Consider the following 17260-nt stretch of genomic DNA (forward strand, 5'->3'; position numbering starts at 1 on the left):
ATCGGCGCGGATGGCCACGTGGCCATGCGCGACGAGATGCTTCATTGTGCCACATGGGAACCCGCTAGGACATTAGCGTTGCGTGACCAGAGGTAGGCGACGGGTTTTGGACTTCCGTGTCAATGATGCGTCAGTCCTGCCACTCGCGACACAGTTTCGCGCTCTGTCCGGCGTGCCCGAAACGTCCCCTGTGGAGCGGGGATGGGATCGGGGCGCTGGCCAACGTACTGGGCCGCGCCGGGCGGAAATGGCCTTTGAGACGCGCGACTGGGGCCGATAAAATGTCCGGCGCGCCCAAAAAACCCTTTGAGAGCCGCTTTGGTGCTCTGATACTTTTGTCAACAACACGGCGATACTTTTGTCAACAACACGGCAACAATGGCAGCTCGAGCCGGTTCCCATGGCCACGCCTGAGTACATAATCCCCCCATAGTTCACTCAGGGCATCTTCAACGGAGCGACATCCGTTTGTGCGTGCACCAAGGCCCAGCAGCCTGACGCATACTGACCGGGCTGTCTGCGGAGATGCAAACGTGGTCCAAATATGCGCCTCGGACGTGTCTTGGCGGATTCTGGACGGTCACACCGAGTGATCGCGTTGGTCGCATTGGGTCCAGCTGGGAAGTGACAAAGGTAAGCAAAACAATTACCCTATTGATTGACCAAAAGGACCATCTTTACAGAGATGGTTAGTCGAGTTAACCTAAAACTACGATGGCCGTACCTACTCGCCGTCGGGCGGCCTACTCTAGTACTCGCAGTCGCACAACGTACTACTAGTCATCGGAGTGGCCTGAGCGGCCGACGCTATCGTCGGAGTGCATCCAGTTGATGCACTCCTTGCGCCGCAGACGCCGCCGAACGGCGTCCTCGTCCTGCCGCCTGCGGCGTTTGACGGCCTCGGCCAAAGAGGAGTCCCAATGGAATCTCTTCCCAGCCGCCTCCACCGCCTACAGGTTGGCGTGGTAGCGGGCCCTATCCCTAGGCGTCGTCGTCACCGCTTCATCCCTCGCAGCGATGGCCTCCTCCAGCTCGCGGTTGTCCCGATCGACCCACGTGTGCTCCGGTCCCCTCTGCGCGACTGACTCCAGGTCGGAGCACACATGTACACCCGACTCATGGCAAGTGCATCACTGCTAGCTTGGGCCTCCGCTGCCAGAGCCTGACGGTGATCGACGTCCCCAGGGAGGCTATTGAACGACATGATCAGAGCCCGCTACTCGTCACTGTACGGGATGAATATTATGTTGTCGTCCTCGTCGTCGGCGATGTTGTGGATGACGGTGTCCGCGGGTGGGGCCCTTGGCAACGAAGGAGCCGCCGCAAGGGCGGCAATGGCGCCACCGCGAGCTCCGCCCTGGCCTTGGTGAGTTCTGCCTAGAGTTCCGCCATGGCCGCCACCCCCCGCTAACGCTGCCCCTGACGCTCTAGCCCCAGGGTTGCCCTGTCGCCTCTGCCTCCGCCGCCGCTTCCGTGTCCAGCTGCTTGGCCTGACGGGCGTCCGCGACGAGCTGCTCCTCATCGAACACCTCCATCGCACGAAGGGCGGCGAGGTCCGCAGGGCCAGCTCAACAAGGCGAGCCCAGGTGCGGTTGTGCCTGTCTCGCCCGCTGGTGTTCACCATAGGGGAAACGACGTTCGCACGCAAGTCATTTCCTCCGCCCGCGAAACGCCAACGAAACACCGATGAAACGCGCCAATCTGTTGGCCGGATGCGGGAACCACCGCCCTCGCGCGTGAACCAGTAATCGCCGGCGGCAGGCCTCAATGAGACGTCAAACCACCATTACCAAGCTTGACGGTGCCAGTGGAAAAAAATATGCATTTGCACCGCTATGATACCCCTGACGTACGTATGGTGTCCGCCGACCGACGCAGATGGATACAAGCGGTCAATTTAGACAATTTAGACATCCGTTTCGTGTCGACTTATTGGACATACCCTCATCAACCAGAGCCTCATGCCATCCCGGGGTGCCGCTAAGAGCATCTCTAGCAGAGCCCGTAAAAGGGCCAAAACAGAAAAATAACCGCCAGTTTAAGGGTTCGGGCTGAAAAATGGCACCGATCAGTTACCGTAAAAGGGCCAAAACCAAAAAAAAAATCGGGCCAAGACCGAAAACCCAAATCGGCCTGTATTTGTAAGGGTCGCTCGAGCGAACCTAATGCTCGATCCATATCTAGGGCGTGCTGAAATTTCAGCTGACGCAACTGCTCACTCTCTCCCTCCCCGCGCCGCCACCACACTCCGCCGCCGCACCACCCGATTCGCCCGAACCCCGCATCCCGGAGCTAGCGCATGTCGCTATGCACCCCGCCCGCTGTACCTCGCCCAACTCCGGTTGCCGCCCCCGCTGCCGCCGCCGCGTCGTTCGAATCGAGGATGAGCTCGGGCGACGAGTTCGTCGATGTCGATCTGTCGGATTCGTCGAGCTCAGACGATTCCGACCTCGACGAGCTACTCCAGGATGACGAGATGGAGGCCACCATGCTCATCCTCTCCGTCAAGGAACTGGAGGACCGCGCGAAGCTGCTGAATCGGAGGCGCGAGTTGGTGATGGGCTAGAACCACATCCAGCGGAATCGCCTCCTCGGCCACGAGCAACTGATGGAGGACTACTTCACCGAGGTACCTACCTATCCGCCCCATCTATTCCGTAGGAGGTATCGCATGCGGCGTAGTTTGTTCGTCAAAATTGTCAAGGCCTGCGAAGCCAATTCAAATTACTTCAAGCAACGTAGAAATGCCGCTGGCGTGATGGGTTTCAGCCCGTTCCAAAAAATCTCTGCTGCCATGAGGGTGATTACGTATGGCATCCATGCAGAATTACACCGACGAGTATCTTCGAATTGGCGAAGATACTACATCGGAGTCGGTGTGTAGGTTTGCTCGCCTGATTATCAAGTTGTTTGGGCCAACCTATCTTCGAGCTCCCAATGAGGATGACACCAAAAGATTGATGGAGATAAATGAGAAAAGAGGTTGGCCGGGCATGCTCGGTAGTCTTGATTGTATGCACTAGACATGGAAGAATTATCCCAAGGCATGGCATGGAGAGTACTGTGTCAAAAGCAAAGATGCAACCATTGTACTTGAGGCCGTTACATCACAAGATTTGTGGATTTGGTATTGTTTTTTTGGTTTGCCGGGAATACTCAATGACATCAACGTGCTGCAAAGATCCCCTTCATTTGCCAAATTAGCAAATGGGGAAGCCCCCACTTACAACTACAAGGTCATGAACAATGAGTACACAATGGGATATTACCTAGCCGATGACATCTATCCGGATTGGGCAAATTTTGTTAAGTTTGTCAAGGATCCCCAAGATAGAATAGAAGATGAATTTGCCAAAGCTCAAGAAGCAGCTCGCAAGGACATTGAGAGAGCTTCCGGTGTTTTGCAAGTAAGGTTTGCCATTGTTCGTGACCCAACCCGATTTTGGGACAAAAAAAACCCTTGTCAACATCATGACATGTTGTGTGATTCTTCACAACATGACATGTTGTGTGATTCTTCACAACATGATCATCGAGGATGAAAGAGAGTTGAGCTTGCTCTGCTTATACGACAACGTTGGCACCCGAGTGGAACCCCAACGCAATCCGGATCGCATTGAAGCTTTCCTTGAAACTAATCGGCAGATTGAGAATGCCAGTACCCATGTCCAACTATGATCTGAAAATGCACCACTGGCAGCGACATGGCCGTCGCCTTTGATCCTACCATTCCATTCATTTATGTGTCACATGTATCATTGTTGAGACATTTGTTCATTTGTCAAATTTTCCTAGAATTGTTGTAATTTGGTTGAGGCATTTTTCATTTTTTCAATTTTTCCAAAATTATTGTAATAATTTGGTCCAGATTATTGTTTATGTGTTGTAATAATTTGGATGATTATTTGATTAATTTTGATTGATTGTTGTATGTCTTGCATATTAATTTTATGAAAAATCCTGCTTTTACGGGTTCGGAAGCCGCTGACGCAGAATAAAGCCCCTAAACCAAAACTATAAAACAGCTGTAAAACAGAATATTCTGTTTTATAGTTTTGGTTTACGGACTTTGTTCTGCGCCAGCCATTTTATGACCCGTAAACACAGTTCGATAAACTGAACTAGATTTTTAGTTCGTATTTTTAGTTTTTTACGGGGTCTGCTAGAGATGCTATAAGCCAGTCCTCTGCGCGCCGCGCTCACATGCTCCACCTACATGTCGGCAAGGCGTTGCGTGGAAGAACAGTAAGGGCGCCGGGACAAACGGTGTTGGGTGAGGAAATTATTGCGCGGGACCAAAGTAGTACATACAATCATACAAACGATTATGGAGTTGTGCATCTAATCTTGATGCAGTGAGCTTTTTTTACCACGCCTATCACGTGGTATCTTGATGCAGTGAGCTGAGGGCATCGCGATTGCCCTTAAGAGTCCGATCCACTCGCTCTCCTTCCTCCTCCGCTCACCAACCCAAATCAACCAAACATCTACCCTCTCAAATGGCAGCCGCGCCCACGTCGCAGGCCGCCGGAGCGCCCTGGAGCTCCCTCACCAGCTATGGATTCCACGCGCTCACGGACTCTGCCCCCGCCTCCGTTCGCTTCTCCGTCGGTCGCCGCCGCACCGGCACGGCTCGCCTAGGTCCGTACGGCTGCTCAGCTCCACTCAATGGCGGAGCTTCTTCGAGGCCAGCCGAAGAAGAACCCTTTTATTACCCATTGCTATTTAGCGATTTTTTTAATAATACGAATTATTTATTTAATTCCAAAAATAACACGTGTTTTTAGTTATTTTTAAAAGTGTGATCCGGACGGTCAGTAGCTAACCGATTCTCTAACTTGGCAACGCAAAGTTAGAGAAACAGTACCCTACCTTGACAACCCTGACCCTTGGATCGAAAATGAAAGGCAGAGATCAAGGCGGAACACTGTAGCTAAATCACTGTAGATGAAGCACTGTGTGAACGTGCTGTAGCTGTCTGTTTTGGTTCTGTAGCACATGTACTGTAGCGTGAAATCTGAACCGCTAGTGTAAGATCTAATGGCTGAAAATCTACCAAGTTAGGAAGACTGTAGCTTCTCTAACTTGTCCACTGCAGGTCAGAGAATCCGGAGCGAACCGATTCGTATTTAGAAATCCGACTGCGCGTCGGCTGCTGCTGCATGTCAGGCGGGAAAAGTAGTTGGTTTTCCAGGAATAGCACGGGTTAAGTTCCATTCTGGTACAATTTTTATCATAAGTTTAACTTCTACATATACATTGATGCAATACATGTTTTATGTAGGATAATTTGGACAAGCCCAAATCATGTTTCTCTAAATTTTACAAGTTCAAATTTCTTGTAGTTGTACGATTAGACGCTCCTATATGCACGTTAGAACCATTTCGTGTGCGTCGCTTTCTATTTTATCGGAGTTGCTGTAACTGGTTGATTGCCTTTTGCTTAGTAAAAGGGAGGTTAGAGCATCTCCACTCGCGTCCCCTAAACCGTTCCCCAAACCGCGCCGGATTGAGTGTTTGGGGGATGTGTTTCGTTCGTGTCGCGTTTGGGGGACGTCGCTCCCCAGTCGCGTCTCCCAAACAAAATTTCGCAAATTTTAAACTTAAGTGAGATTCATCCAAACTTGCCATATATTACATAGATTCGAACGAAATTTGACTAAATTTAAACTAAACCTAATCTAGAAGTACTTGCGGCGGCCGGAGGCGTCGTAGTACTGGTGAAAGTTGTACATGTCATCGGTGACGACCTCCTGCTTGACGCGCTCGTCGACGGGCTCGTCCTTCACCAAGCCGCTTGGTCCTGCTTCGCCGTCGTCGGTGAGGTCCACCAGCGGCTTGCCGGAGTCGCGGATGGACATGGCAATCGCCGCGTCGAGGTCGCCCCTCCAGGCGTCCTTGTCGTTCATGGACGCCAAGAACGCCGCCCGCAGCCCTGGGCAGTCCTCGGGGTCGTCGCTGCTGGCGATGAGCCGCTGCTGCCGCTCGTACTCCGCCAGCAGCGCCGCCTGCGACGTTTCCTCCGGCTCCTCCTTCACCTCCGGCTTCGGGATGAGGAGGGCGCCGCCGCGCCTCCCTTGCTGCCGCCGGCTGCCGCTGCCGCCACGCCTCGTGTTGACGGGCGTCGCCGGCTCCTCCTTCACCTCCCGTTTGGGGACGGTGTAGGGCCCCGACCGGTACGACGAGGACGGCGTCGATCGCGCCGGTCCTGAGGAAGAAGAGTGCGAGGAGGACGAGTACGTCGTCCTCCTCGGCTGCCATTGAGGAGATGGCGGCGGTGACGACGGCATCTCCAACCTTGGAGCGCCGTTGCGGATGCCGCGGATGACGTTCTCGAGGGTGCGCCCCGGAACGCCCCAGAACAGGGCGCGGCCGTCCTTGTTCCAGCTGTTGGGGCCGCCGACGAGCCCGTCGGTGTTGTACATCTCGATGTCGTACTTCGCCTTGAAGTACGTCATCCACCAGGCGTCGTTGTTGTCGACCGCCCACGTCGGATCCAACCGCTCCTCGGCGGTGAGTTGAGCCCGCCGGGCCTTGATGATGTCCCTCCATTGATCCGTGCCCGGCTTCGGCGGCGGCGGGACGCCCATGCTGTTCACGGCCATCTTCCAGCCGCCGCTGCTTGGCAGCCGCATGTCCGGCGGGACTGGATACCGGGCGTGGTACAGCGCCCACGCCTCCGGCACGGTGAGGCTGCCGCGGCCGAAGCCGTTCGCCGCGGCGATCTTGCGGGAGGACGAGCTCGACATTTTTGGAGCGGCGAGGAGAAGATCTGGGAGGGGGGAGGCGGCGGCGACGAGAAGGTTTGTGAGCTGTGAGAACTGCAGGGCGTCTTAAAACAGCGGTGGCAGCGGGTGGTTGCACGCAATAATGCCGGCGCGGACGGCCACGCGGCCATGCACGACGAGACGCGTCCCTGCGTCGCCTGGGAAAACAGGGACGCCATTAACGTCACTTGACCAAAGATAGGCGACGGGGTTTTAGCCTTCCGAGCCGCTGACGCGTCGGGCCCGCCACTCCCCGCCTCGCTTTTCGTTGTGTCCGGCGTGCCTGGAGCGTCCCCTGTGGGACGGGGACGGGCTCGGGACGCCGGACACCGTATCGGGGCGCGCCGGACAAAAATGGGCTTTGGTGGACGCGGCTGGAACGGTTTTCTTGTCCGGCGCGTCCCAAATCCCTTTGGGGGACGCGGCTGGAGATGCTCTTAGTCAACTGCTGGCTGAGCATGGCCATCGTTGGTGTCATGTGCAAGACGTGTTTTCAAGTATTGTACAAATAAAAGTCGTCTCTCTGGTGTCAATTTTGGGACCAGGTTCTCGTGACTGCAGTTTCAGAGATGATCATACATGAATACATGTATATCATAGCTTAGTAATGGGTATTGCTGCCTGTTCATTGGTTGTTTTGAGATCTGGGGGCTGTGATCGTAACTACTCTTTCGTAGTTGACCTTGTATGGTGTATCTAAGTTAAAATGGAGTCATCAGTCTAGTACTGTCATGTCTGCTGTTTTGCTGGAATGAGAACCGTACTAGAGCTAACTTTAAAATTTGTTTCTCCGTAAATTGGAGAACAGAGGTGAAGGCAGCTGGAAATATCTTTGGGGACTATTTCCAGGTCGCAACTTATGGAGAGTCTCATGGAGGTGGTGTCGGTTGCGTTATCAGTGGTTGTCCACCCAGAATCCCACTTACTGAGGAAGACATGCAAGCGGACCTCGATCGAAGGTGTGTCTGGAATATTGCAAATGCATCATGTTAACCTCTTGGAGATATGGTTATTAGATTATTTCCATTATGCTAACTAATATGAAAAAGTTCATTATTACAGACGGCGAGGCCACAGCGGAATAAATACCCCAAGAAAGGAGACAGATACTTGTCAAATTCTTTCAGGGACATATGAAGGTAGGGCGCCTTTCCAGACACGGGATTACTTTGCAGAATTTTATTATTATTAAATAAGAATGCGTTATCTTGTTTCAGTATTATGACAAAGCTGATGGGTTTTCTGCAGGAATGACCACTGGGACGCCAATTCATGTTTTTGTCCCAAATGCAGATCAAAGAGGGCGTGTAAGTAGCTAATATTCTTATCTAACATCGCATTTCTAAGAACTGCTCATGGTAGTTGGGCATTTGGAAGGGCAATAATTGTAAGTATTCATCATTTTATAACACAGCCATTTTTTTGGTTCCACAGGATTACGATGATATGACTAATGCGTACAGACCTTCCCATGCGGATTTAACTTATGACCTCAAGTACGGTGTTAGATCTGTGCAGGTACCTTTTGTCATGCATATATAAGATGTATAGACCAGTTATCACATTGATGATTGAAGCACTAACTCTTGCATCTTTTCTGCTACAACTTTACATGTGCAAGATGTTTTTACTTAATTTGAATAGTTTAATTGAATATTTTTCTTTGCAAACTGAATATAGGGAGGTGGAAGGGCATCGGCAAGAGAAACCATTGGAAGGGTAGCCGCAGGAGCTCTTGCGAAGAAAATACTCAAGCTCAAATCTGGAGTAGAGGTTTGGTCTTACTCGGCACTTACCCTTGTCATTCTCCTGGTTACTACTTGATAAACTTGAATAAAACTTGAATGTGGACATTGTTAGAGGAGTGAGCAACTTGACATTTCCATAGGGGTCAAACCATGCATGCACATGTGTGGTGCAATATGCAATTAGCCCCTTATATAATGAGGATATATAGGGACAAAGAATGTACAACTCTAACACTGCCTCACACTCATGCTGGGTGAACAACATTGAGTTTGGAGAGAAAAATATGGGTTGTGCTTTAGCTTAGGCATTCGTAAAGAAATCTGAGTCAGAGGTCATTAGCAGGACTAGTCACAGTTCTATCTCTTTTTGAGAAATGGGGTGCTTGACTGTGTTGCTATGTTGGGCTGTAATCAATTTTGGGTTTTTACTGTGATGTGAAGTGGAATGTGTTGTTAATTTCTTCTAGAACTACGATTTGACTAATTTATAAAATTATATGTAAATATACATGACCTGTGACCCTTCAAGTGTGGAGGCATGTGCGGTTGCACATATATTTTGCACTTGCTCAGATCCGGCCCTGACTATAACTCGGAAGGCTGAGTAAGAACATAATCATACACAATAGTGCATACAATTGAGTCATTAACGCCTATGTGCTTGGTGAGCTCATGCTTCACTAGTCACACGCAATGGTAAGAGCAACTATGTTGTTTGACAAGAGAGGAGTCAGTGTCGAAAAACCTTCGATCCCGAGAAAGTAGCAAAGAGGCGAAGATAAGACATAATGAACTGCTCATGGAGACGGGCCTTAACAAAGGCAATGTACTCCATGTCGCCACTAGTGATGATCCTATCATAAACATAGAGAAGAAGAAGAGTTCGACATGAGAAGTGGTGTGGACAAACAACAATAGATTATGGGCGGTGGGTAGAAGCCAACGACAGTCGCCACCAAGGTGAAACACTCACCGCAGGGCTTGTTTAAGGTTATATATAGAGGGAGCACAAAAGATGGCATACCATGCCATGAGGAACAGAGTACCCAGGTGGGGGATCCATATAAACATCCTAACGAAACTTGCCCTTGAGAGAGGCATTATGGACATTAAGCTTAGACACCGACCAATAACGAACATAGGCCACAACAAGGAGGGTGCGAACAATTGTCATATGGGTCGAAAGAGCAAATGTCTCATCGTAATCACGACCCTGACCCTACTGAAAACTAGGAGCCGCAAGGCAAGCTTTGTAACACTGAAGAGGAGCATCAAGCGGCTCTTAATATTATAGATCCACTTAAACACTATGGGACGAATATGGGGAGGAGGAGAAACTAGATCCCACGTGCCAATGCCCTCAAGTACAGTAATCTCCTCGTTCATCCCAACTAGCTACAGAGGGTGCGTAGCAGTATTCTAATGAGAAGAAGGCTCAAGGACATCGGAAATACCATAGCAGCCAAGAGGGGCGAGGTTGAGCCGCATACCTTATGTGTGGGGGCTCTGTGCAGTTGCACCTATATATTGCACTTGCTCAGGTCCGTCCTGACTATAACTCGGACGGCACATAAGAGTAATCCCTGACTATAACCTGGACGACACATAATAGTAAGAACCAGATAATACACAATCGTGCGCACAAAGGAGTCATCAATGTCTATGTGCTTGGTGAGCACATGCTTCACCAGGTCACGCACAATGCAAATAGCACATGTACTGTTTGATAATAGAGGACTCGATGTAGTAACAAAAACACTGAAATCGTCCAGTAACCAATGTAACCAATTCACCTCAACCATCAATAGATCCATATCTATCAAGTCAGCCTATGCACTCAAACAAGCTCGATTTTCCAGTCAACGAGAGAACAACCAAGAAAAACACAGTAACAACAAGTGAACGATGATCCAATGGATCACTAGCCCACACAACATCCGAGTACGCCTAGAGCTATAAGGATTTGGAACAGGGAAAGAAGAGATGGTGAGAGATTGTGTCACGATGATAACGTAGAACACAGAGGAGGGGACTATAGTGAACCATCATGGGAACATAAATAAACTTTGTCAGAATATGGGCATGATAGAATATATCTGTACGAGTATCTAGATAGACGAGACTCCCAGCCAAATGACGATAGCACGCCATATCAGACAAATGATCACCATAACATGCACGAATGTAAACATTTAGCTCCATAGGACTATAGTAGTCTCAACAGTGCGGTCATCACTAAGAGCAACACAAGCAAGCATATCCTAGATATAATTTTCTTGGGATACAAAGAGGCCATCAGAGAGGTAGAAAAAATCTCCATCCCAAGAAAGTAGAAAAGAGAGCCATGATAAGACATAAGGAAATGCTCATGAAGATGAGCCTTAACAAAGGCAATATACTTAGTGTCGTCACTAGTGATGATCATATGATCAACTTAAAATAGAACAAGAGTTCGACCATTAGAAGAGGTGTAGACAAACAACATTGTATTATGGGAAGTGGGCGAGAAGCCAACAACAATCACCACCGAGGTGAAACACTCAAACCAGGCCTCTAGGGATTGTTTAAGGCCTTAGAGGGAGCGCCAAATATGGCAGACCATGCCATCACAAACAAAGTACCCAGGTGGTGGCTGCGTATAAACATCCTAACGCAACTCACCCTTGGGACAAGCATTCTGGACATCAGGCTTTGACACATACAAATAATGGACATAGGCCACAACAGGGAGGGTGCAAACAATGGTCATATGGGGCGCAAGAGCAAATTTCTCAGCGTAATCACGAGCCAGATCCTACTGAAAATCACGAGCCAGAAGGCGAGCTTTGTAACACTAAGGAGGGCCATCAGAGCATGCCTTAATATTATATACCCATTTACACATGATGGGACGAACATGGGGAGGAGGAGCATGTGGACGAGAAACTAGATCCCACGCGTCAATGCTCTAAAGTGTAGTAATCTCCTCGGCCATCAAAATCTGCATCAAAGGTTGGGTAGGAGTTTCCTGATGAGAAGAAGGACCAATGACATCGGAAAAAGACCATAACGGCCACGAGGGGGAGAGGCCGAGCATGAAGAAGCTCACAAGTGGGTATATAAAAGGAAGATGACACACCGGAAGTATATGCCACAACACGTGGATGGCAAGTATAATAGTAAGTAAAAGAGTCAAGTGACGATGGATGAGAAGAAACCGGAGGGAAGGCGGCGCCAGAACGGCAACATCGGGGCTAAGATGACTAGTTACGCGAGGCATAGAGGTAGGTGTATCAGGAAAATGAGAAAATAGATGCCCTCCGTAGAAAGAGTCGAGAGGAGGGGCGATGGTAGAATGGAAGAGACTCATCAAAGATCAGATCCGTGAAATGCGCATCCGACAACCAACAGGGTCCTAACATCGATAGCCCTTATGCTCATTTCACTGTATCCAAGAAAAAACCCACTCAATAGACTGAGTCGTCAGTTTGGTGTGTTTACTCAATGCAAAAAAGAACATAGCAAGTGCAACCAAACAAAAGAATTGTCGAATAACCAAGAGATTCTCAAAAAGACGCACCATAATAATACCACTCTGCAGGGCAACCGAGTGCTAAATGTTGACGAGGTAGGTGGAAACTGAAATATTCTCGAGGTAAAAGAATGCAACGATCGTCATTGCATGAGACGTCCCAAGGGGGTGGCGATGCTTGCGCTCAACCAAACAATTCTGAGCATGGATGCCAGGACAAGATAATTAAGCGTGAGTACCTTGCTCAGCAAGGAAACCACACAACAACTAGGAAATATACACTCCAACAGATTCAACACAAATTAAACCACGCGGATGAGCATAAAAACTAAGTGTGAACCACAACAGAAAAACACATGTATGTAGAGAGAATCTCACTACGAGAAGTCATAAAGTAAAGCCAAGTATATCGAGAGAAATCATTGATAAATATAACATAGTTGTGATGGCCCCCCCTTTTGAAGCAAAGAGAGCCAGGACCCCATACATCAGAGCCAACCAAGTTCGAAGGGGTGCCGAGACAGTGACTCACTAGTAGGATAGGGTAACAAAGTTTATTTGTCAAGTCTACACCCCTGAAAATGTAAAGAGACATCTTGGGAGACATTCCCCAAAAGACTCAACAAAATAAATACGAGGAAGAATAAACAGAAAGATGACCAAGTTGATGATGCCACAACTGGAAGCGGAAGCAGGAGCAGGGAGAGCACGAGAACTGTTGGTGGTGCAGTGGCAGCAGAAGGGAACACAACGCTAGTTGATCTCCCAAAGGCCCTCAGAGTGATTAACACCAAAAACCAGCGCGACAAAAGCCTTGGTGTGACTATCCTAGACACAACAAGAATCAACATCAAGACTGACAATACAAGCAGAATAAGTGTGCTACCACGCAGAAAAAAGAATCATGCTAAGGAGGGGGGGACATGTTATATGGGGAATAAAAAAGGAGTGGAAAGAGTTCTTCAACTAGCAACAAGAAGAGTTGTATCGTCAATAGTGAGAACATTAAAAAGAGACTCAAGAGAACAAAGGGAGGACAAAGCAAAAGAATCATAGAACCCATGGGGATGTACCTGACTTGTAGATGGTGGTCGCGCAGGCATCAATCACATAGCCTGCAGTACATGTTGTAGTCTTGTAGAATAGCCAAAAGCAGCTATTATCTGTTTAGGCTTCACAATATCCTGCTCAGTTAGCGAGATACTCCCTCCGTTCACAAATAAGTGTACATGCGGGTTTTTCAAGATAAATTATGAAGTGGAGTAAAAAAATACATTGAAAACATGCATCTCTCCTCTTTAATTCTTTGACCTCCAATAAGCTAAGTGCATGTAGAAAATAAGAAAAATATGTGCATAATATTATTGGGTTTTATTTCCGTGCGATGAGAGAGAAGCAATTAAAGTGCATTAGGAAGATAAGAGTACACTCTTTTGTGGACAAAATTTAGGGCTAGATGTCCACTTATTTGAGGATGGAAGTAGTAAACGCATTGATGAGGAGACACATGATCCAAAAGAAGAGTTGAGCTCCTTGTTGCGCATGTCACGTTGTTTCTTGAAACAATCAGACTCAGGGTGACAAGGCTTCTAACAATAGCCGCATTGAGGGCTAGAACAAGGGCCGCCCGCACCACCATGAGTGGGTAGGAGCGGTGAAGCACCATGACGAGAGGGCACTGGTGAGCTCAAGCAGCGAGCACAGAGGGTGCTGCAAGAAAAACAACACCACGTAGAAAAGTCTCCGCGGCATGAACCTTAGACAACACCTCAGAGATAGGAACATGACCCCTAGCAAACAACTGAACACGCCAGGGCTCAAACTCCGGATGGAGTCGAGACAAGTCCGACTTCACAGTCCAGAAGCACCAGAAAATACCACACAAACAATAGTTCAAAGGGAGTCGAGCTGACGCCAGATACCAGAACTCTCTGTATAACTCATCAACAACAGAGTGACCTGACGAAGATCATGCTCTTGACAGACCACAACATCATTAGCAGTCTTAGCAGCATCCTTACCTGCAGGCTAAGAAATACCATGAGCAAGAACCGGTGACGTCGGTGGGGTAGGAGGCACAAGATAATTGGGATGCAGCGGACAGGAGATCTCGCCGGTGACAGATCCCCAAACAAGAATGATGCGCATTGTAGGCAGCAAACTCAGCATACCTGGTACCATGAGACATCACTAGGCAGTGAGGAACAACAACATAGTCAGGTGAAAAAATAACGGCATGGTACCTCCTCTCCTCTGCTCTCTCTCTCTCACACACACACTCTCTCTCTCAAGTAGTAACCAGGGGAACGACAATGGTTTGTTAGCCGTGGAGGTAAGCGCCGAGTAAGACCAAACCTCTACTCCAGATTTGAGCTTGAGTAAGAGCTCCTCATTGCTTGAGAATGTTTTTCTAATAAAGTTTCTTCTAATTAGGTCGATGAATCCTCTAGCTTAATTCTTTGCAAAATTTTGAACAATATAACTATTGTCTGCAATTAAAAAGTCCCGCATAGTCCTCTTTCCTTCAATTTTTTTTGTTGCCAATTAAAAAATCCCACACAGTCCTCTTTCCTTAATTTTGTTTTGTTGCTGGCCATCGGTGTGTAAGAAAGTCCTCTCTTAATTGCTATGTCAACACCTATGTAAATCAAGAAATTAAGTGAAATTTCATTCTTGAACATAGTCTGTTGTTCTTACAGTAAAACTTGAAATTACAACAATTTTAGGGGTGAAAAGTTAAATTTTTCGCCCCCATTTTCTTTCGGTCACCCTCCGCCAACTGCTCTCAAGTCAACACCCGATCTGGAAGGAAGCAGTCACATCTTGTATATATTGTACAGAGCAAAATCTACAATAGTACAAGTATCCTGCTATACAATCAATACTGATTTATCTTACCTTTTCATTCCAATGTAGAAGGGGATATTTGTGGCTATGTCTCTCTTGATAACTTAATCTTTCAGTACCTTATGGTTTTAAAATATTTACCTGCAGATTCTGGCATTTGTTTCGAAAGTGCATCAAGTTGTTCTTCCTGAAGATGCTGTTGATTATGAAACTGTAACCCTGGACCAGGTTTGTGGTTTCCACCCTTTTCGTTAAAATTACATGATACTCTCAGCCTCTCGGTTATTTATTGGATTGTGTCTTGTTTTTTAATTATCCAGATAGAGAGCAACATTTGCAGATGCCCTGATCCAGAATATGCAGAGAAGATGATTGCTGCAATTGATAAAGTACGAGTTGATGGAAATTCCATTGGTGGGGTAGTCACATGTATTGCCAGAAATGTTCCTCGTGTAAGTATTACCCTGTTAAGTTGATTTTGGTGTATTCCAGCATATTGAACCAAACAAGTCCTCGTCTATTTGTTTTCTGCTCTTGACCATGGTTTGGGCTACATCATATATTTTCTGTTTAATCGTCATTGACCAATGTACTACTAGTAACACAATGGATTTGGATTTCGTGTTCAATTTATAGGGGCTTGGTACTCCTGTATTTGACAAACTTGAAGCTCTACTGGCAAAGGCTATGCTTTCTCTTCCTGCAAGCAAGGGGTTTGAGATCGGTAGTGGATTTGCAGGTAAGAAATTTGGTTTGCACAATATTAGTAGTTGTCAGAATGCATCCTACTTTACCACTGGCCTGACTACTCGTAACTTGTTCCCAGGTACGGACTTAACTGGAAGTGAGCATAACGATGAGTTCTATATGGATGAGGCTGGAAATGTGAGAACACGAACCAATCGCTCGGGTGGTGTACAGGTATTTATCCTAGCACCCTATTGCTCCAGTGTTCATTTTCAGTACTTGTAACCGGAACCATGTCTCTTATTGTTAATTGTATGTGCATGAAGGGAGGGATATCAAATGGTGAAACTATATACTTCAAAGTCGCCTTCAAGCCAACAGCAACTATTGCGGTAAGGCCATTCCAGTTCAGCAAACTTCCTTTGGTTACATTTTATGGGTGCAAAATAGTGGACTTCTCTCTATTGGAGCATAGTAGTACGCCTTGTACATATTTGTAGAATATGGGTAACATTTCATCCTTGCTACTTGTAGTGTAGTTATAGCCAGTTATCTTATCTGAGGTATTAATTTAATTTTTTCAGATGAAGCAAAATACTGTAACAAGAGATCATCAGGCCATAGAACTTTGGACAGGGGGTCTCCGTGACCCATGTGTTGTCCCTCGGGGTAGTGCATCAATCTAATATTCTACATATTGTTACTTCCGGTAGTGTTCTATGATCTGATATTTTTTTTCTTCATTGCTTTTGTAGCTGTTCCAATGGTCGAAACGATGGCGTCATTGGTGCTCATGGACCAGCTTATGGCGCACAGTGCTCAGTGCGAGATGTTTCCACTGAACCTTGCCCTACAAGAACCGATCGGTTCTAGTACACCTGCCTTGGCGTAATGCCGCCATTGAAACAAGAAGCCCCCCCTCTTCCATTTTACTTTCATTTCGTAGCAAATTAACTTGTATCGTTGCTATAAATTTTTATTACTGCACATCAAGCGATCCATGTAATACTGAAATAAAAGGGGTATTTATGTTTTGCAGTATTGCCAATTTGTTCTACACATCCTGGTACTCCCTTCGTTTTTATTCAATTCGGGTTCTAAGCTTAGTTTGAAGCAATTCTAGGGAACTTTACTTGATTTACTCAATGTTTTTTGGAGTCTCCTTCTAGATACAATACAATGGGGGATAAGAGGAGGAGTTCTGGAGCTTCTATCTAGTTCTTGATTCCTCTCTACCTTTTACACATAAGACCCTCACGGACTACGTAATAACAACCTAGTCCAACACTCCCCCTCAAGATGGGGCAAATACATCATACAAACCCATCTTGCTACAAAATGTTGAAAATAACTTTTCAGATAGCCCTTTTGTAAGTACATCTGCCACTTGACTAGCTGATGTAATATATGGTAAGCATATGACCCCACTATCTAATTTTTCTTTGATGAAGTGTCTATCAATTTCAACATGTTTTGTTCGGTCATGCTGAACAGGATTATTAGCAATATTGATAGCAGCCTTATTATCACAATAGAGCATCTGGGGCTTACACTTATACAACTTCAGTTCAGTTAGAAGGATCTTCAACCATAAAAGTTCACATATACCATGGGCCATGGATCTGAATTCAGCTTCTGCAGTTGATCAAGCTACCACACTCTGCTTCTTGCTACGCCATGAGACAAGATTTCCTCCAACA

The 17260-nt window shown here is 47.4% G+C and overlaps 1 protein-coding gene across 1 annotated transcript; it reads left to right on the forward strand.

Moving 5' to 3' along the window:
- Positions 1 to 4388: 4388 nt before the first annotated feature.
- LOC127296202 (chorismate synthase 1, chloroplastic) lies at positions 4389 to 16619 on the forward strand. The gene is made up of 13 exons (XM_051326236.2): positions 4389 to 4641; positions 7576 to 7726; positions 7830 to 7906; positions 8016 to 8074; positions 8202 to 8285; positions 8448 to 8540; positions 15021 to 15101; positions 15194 to 15325; positions 15510 to 15612; positions 15700 to 15794; positions 15887 to 15952; positions 16145 to 16229; positions 16316 to 16619. Exons 1-13 carry the CDS (start codon positions 4500 to 4502, stop codon positions 16450 to 16452), a joined length of 1305 nt encoding a protein of 434 aa, XP_051182196.1. The 5' UTR covers positions 4389 to 4499; the 3' UTR covers positions 16453 to 16619.
- The last annotated feature ends 641 nt before the right edge of the window (positions 16620 to 17260 follow it).

Source organism: Lolium perenne, chromosome 4 (assembly GCF_019359855.2).
Source record: "Lolium perenne isolate Kyuss_39 chromosome 4, Kyuss_2.0, whole genome shotgun sequence".
In the NCBI taxonomy this organism is placed as follows: domain Eukaryota; kingdom Viridiplantae; phylum Streptophyta; class Magnoliopsida; order Poales; family Poaceae; genus Lolium; species Lolium perenne.

What these genes read in the sequence shown, in the direction of transcription:
- LOC127296202 (XM_051326236.2), top strand. Translation starts at nt 4,500, where the DNA reads ATGGCAGCCGCGCCCACGTCGCAGGCCGCCGGAGCGCCCTGGAGCTCC. An exon ending in CAAGCGGACCTCGATCGAAG is followed by an intron (nt 7,727 to 7,829) that starts GTGTGTCTGGAA and finishes TCATTATTACAG; the next exon opens with ACGGCGAGGCCACAGCGGAA. An exon ending in AAACTGTAACCCTGGACCAG is followed by an intron (nt 15,102 to 15,193) that starts GTTTGTGGTTTC and finishes TTAATTATCCAG; the next exon opens with ATAGAGAGCAACATTTGCAG.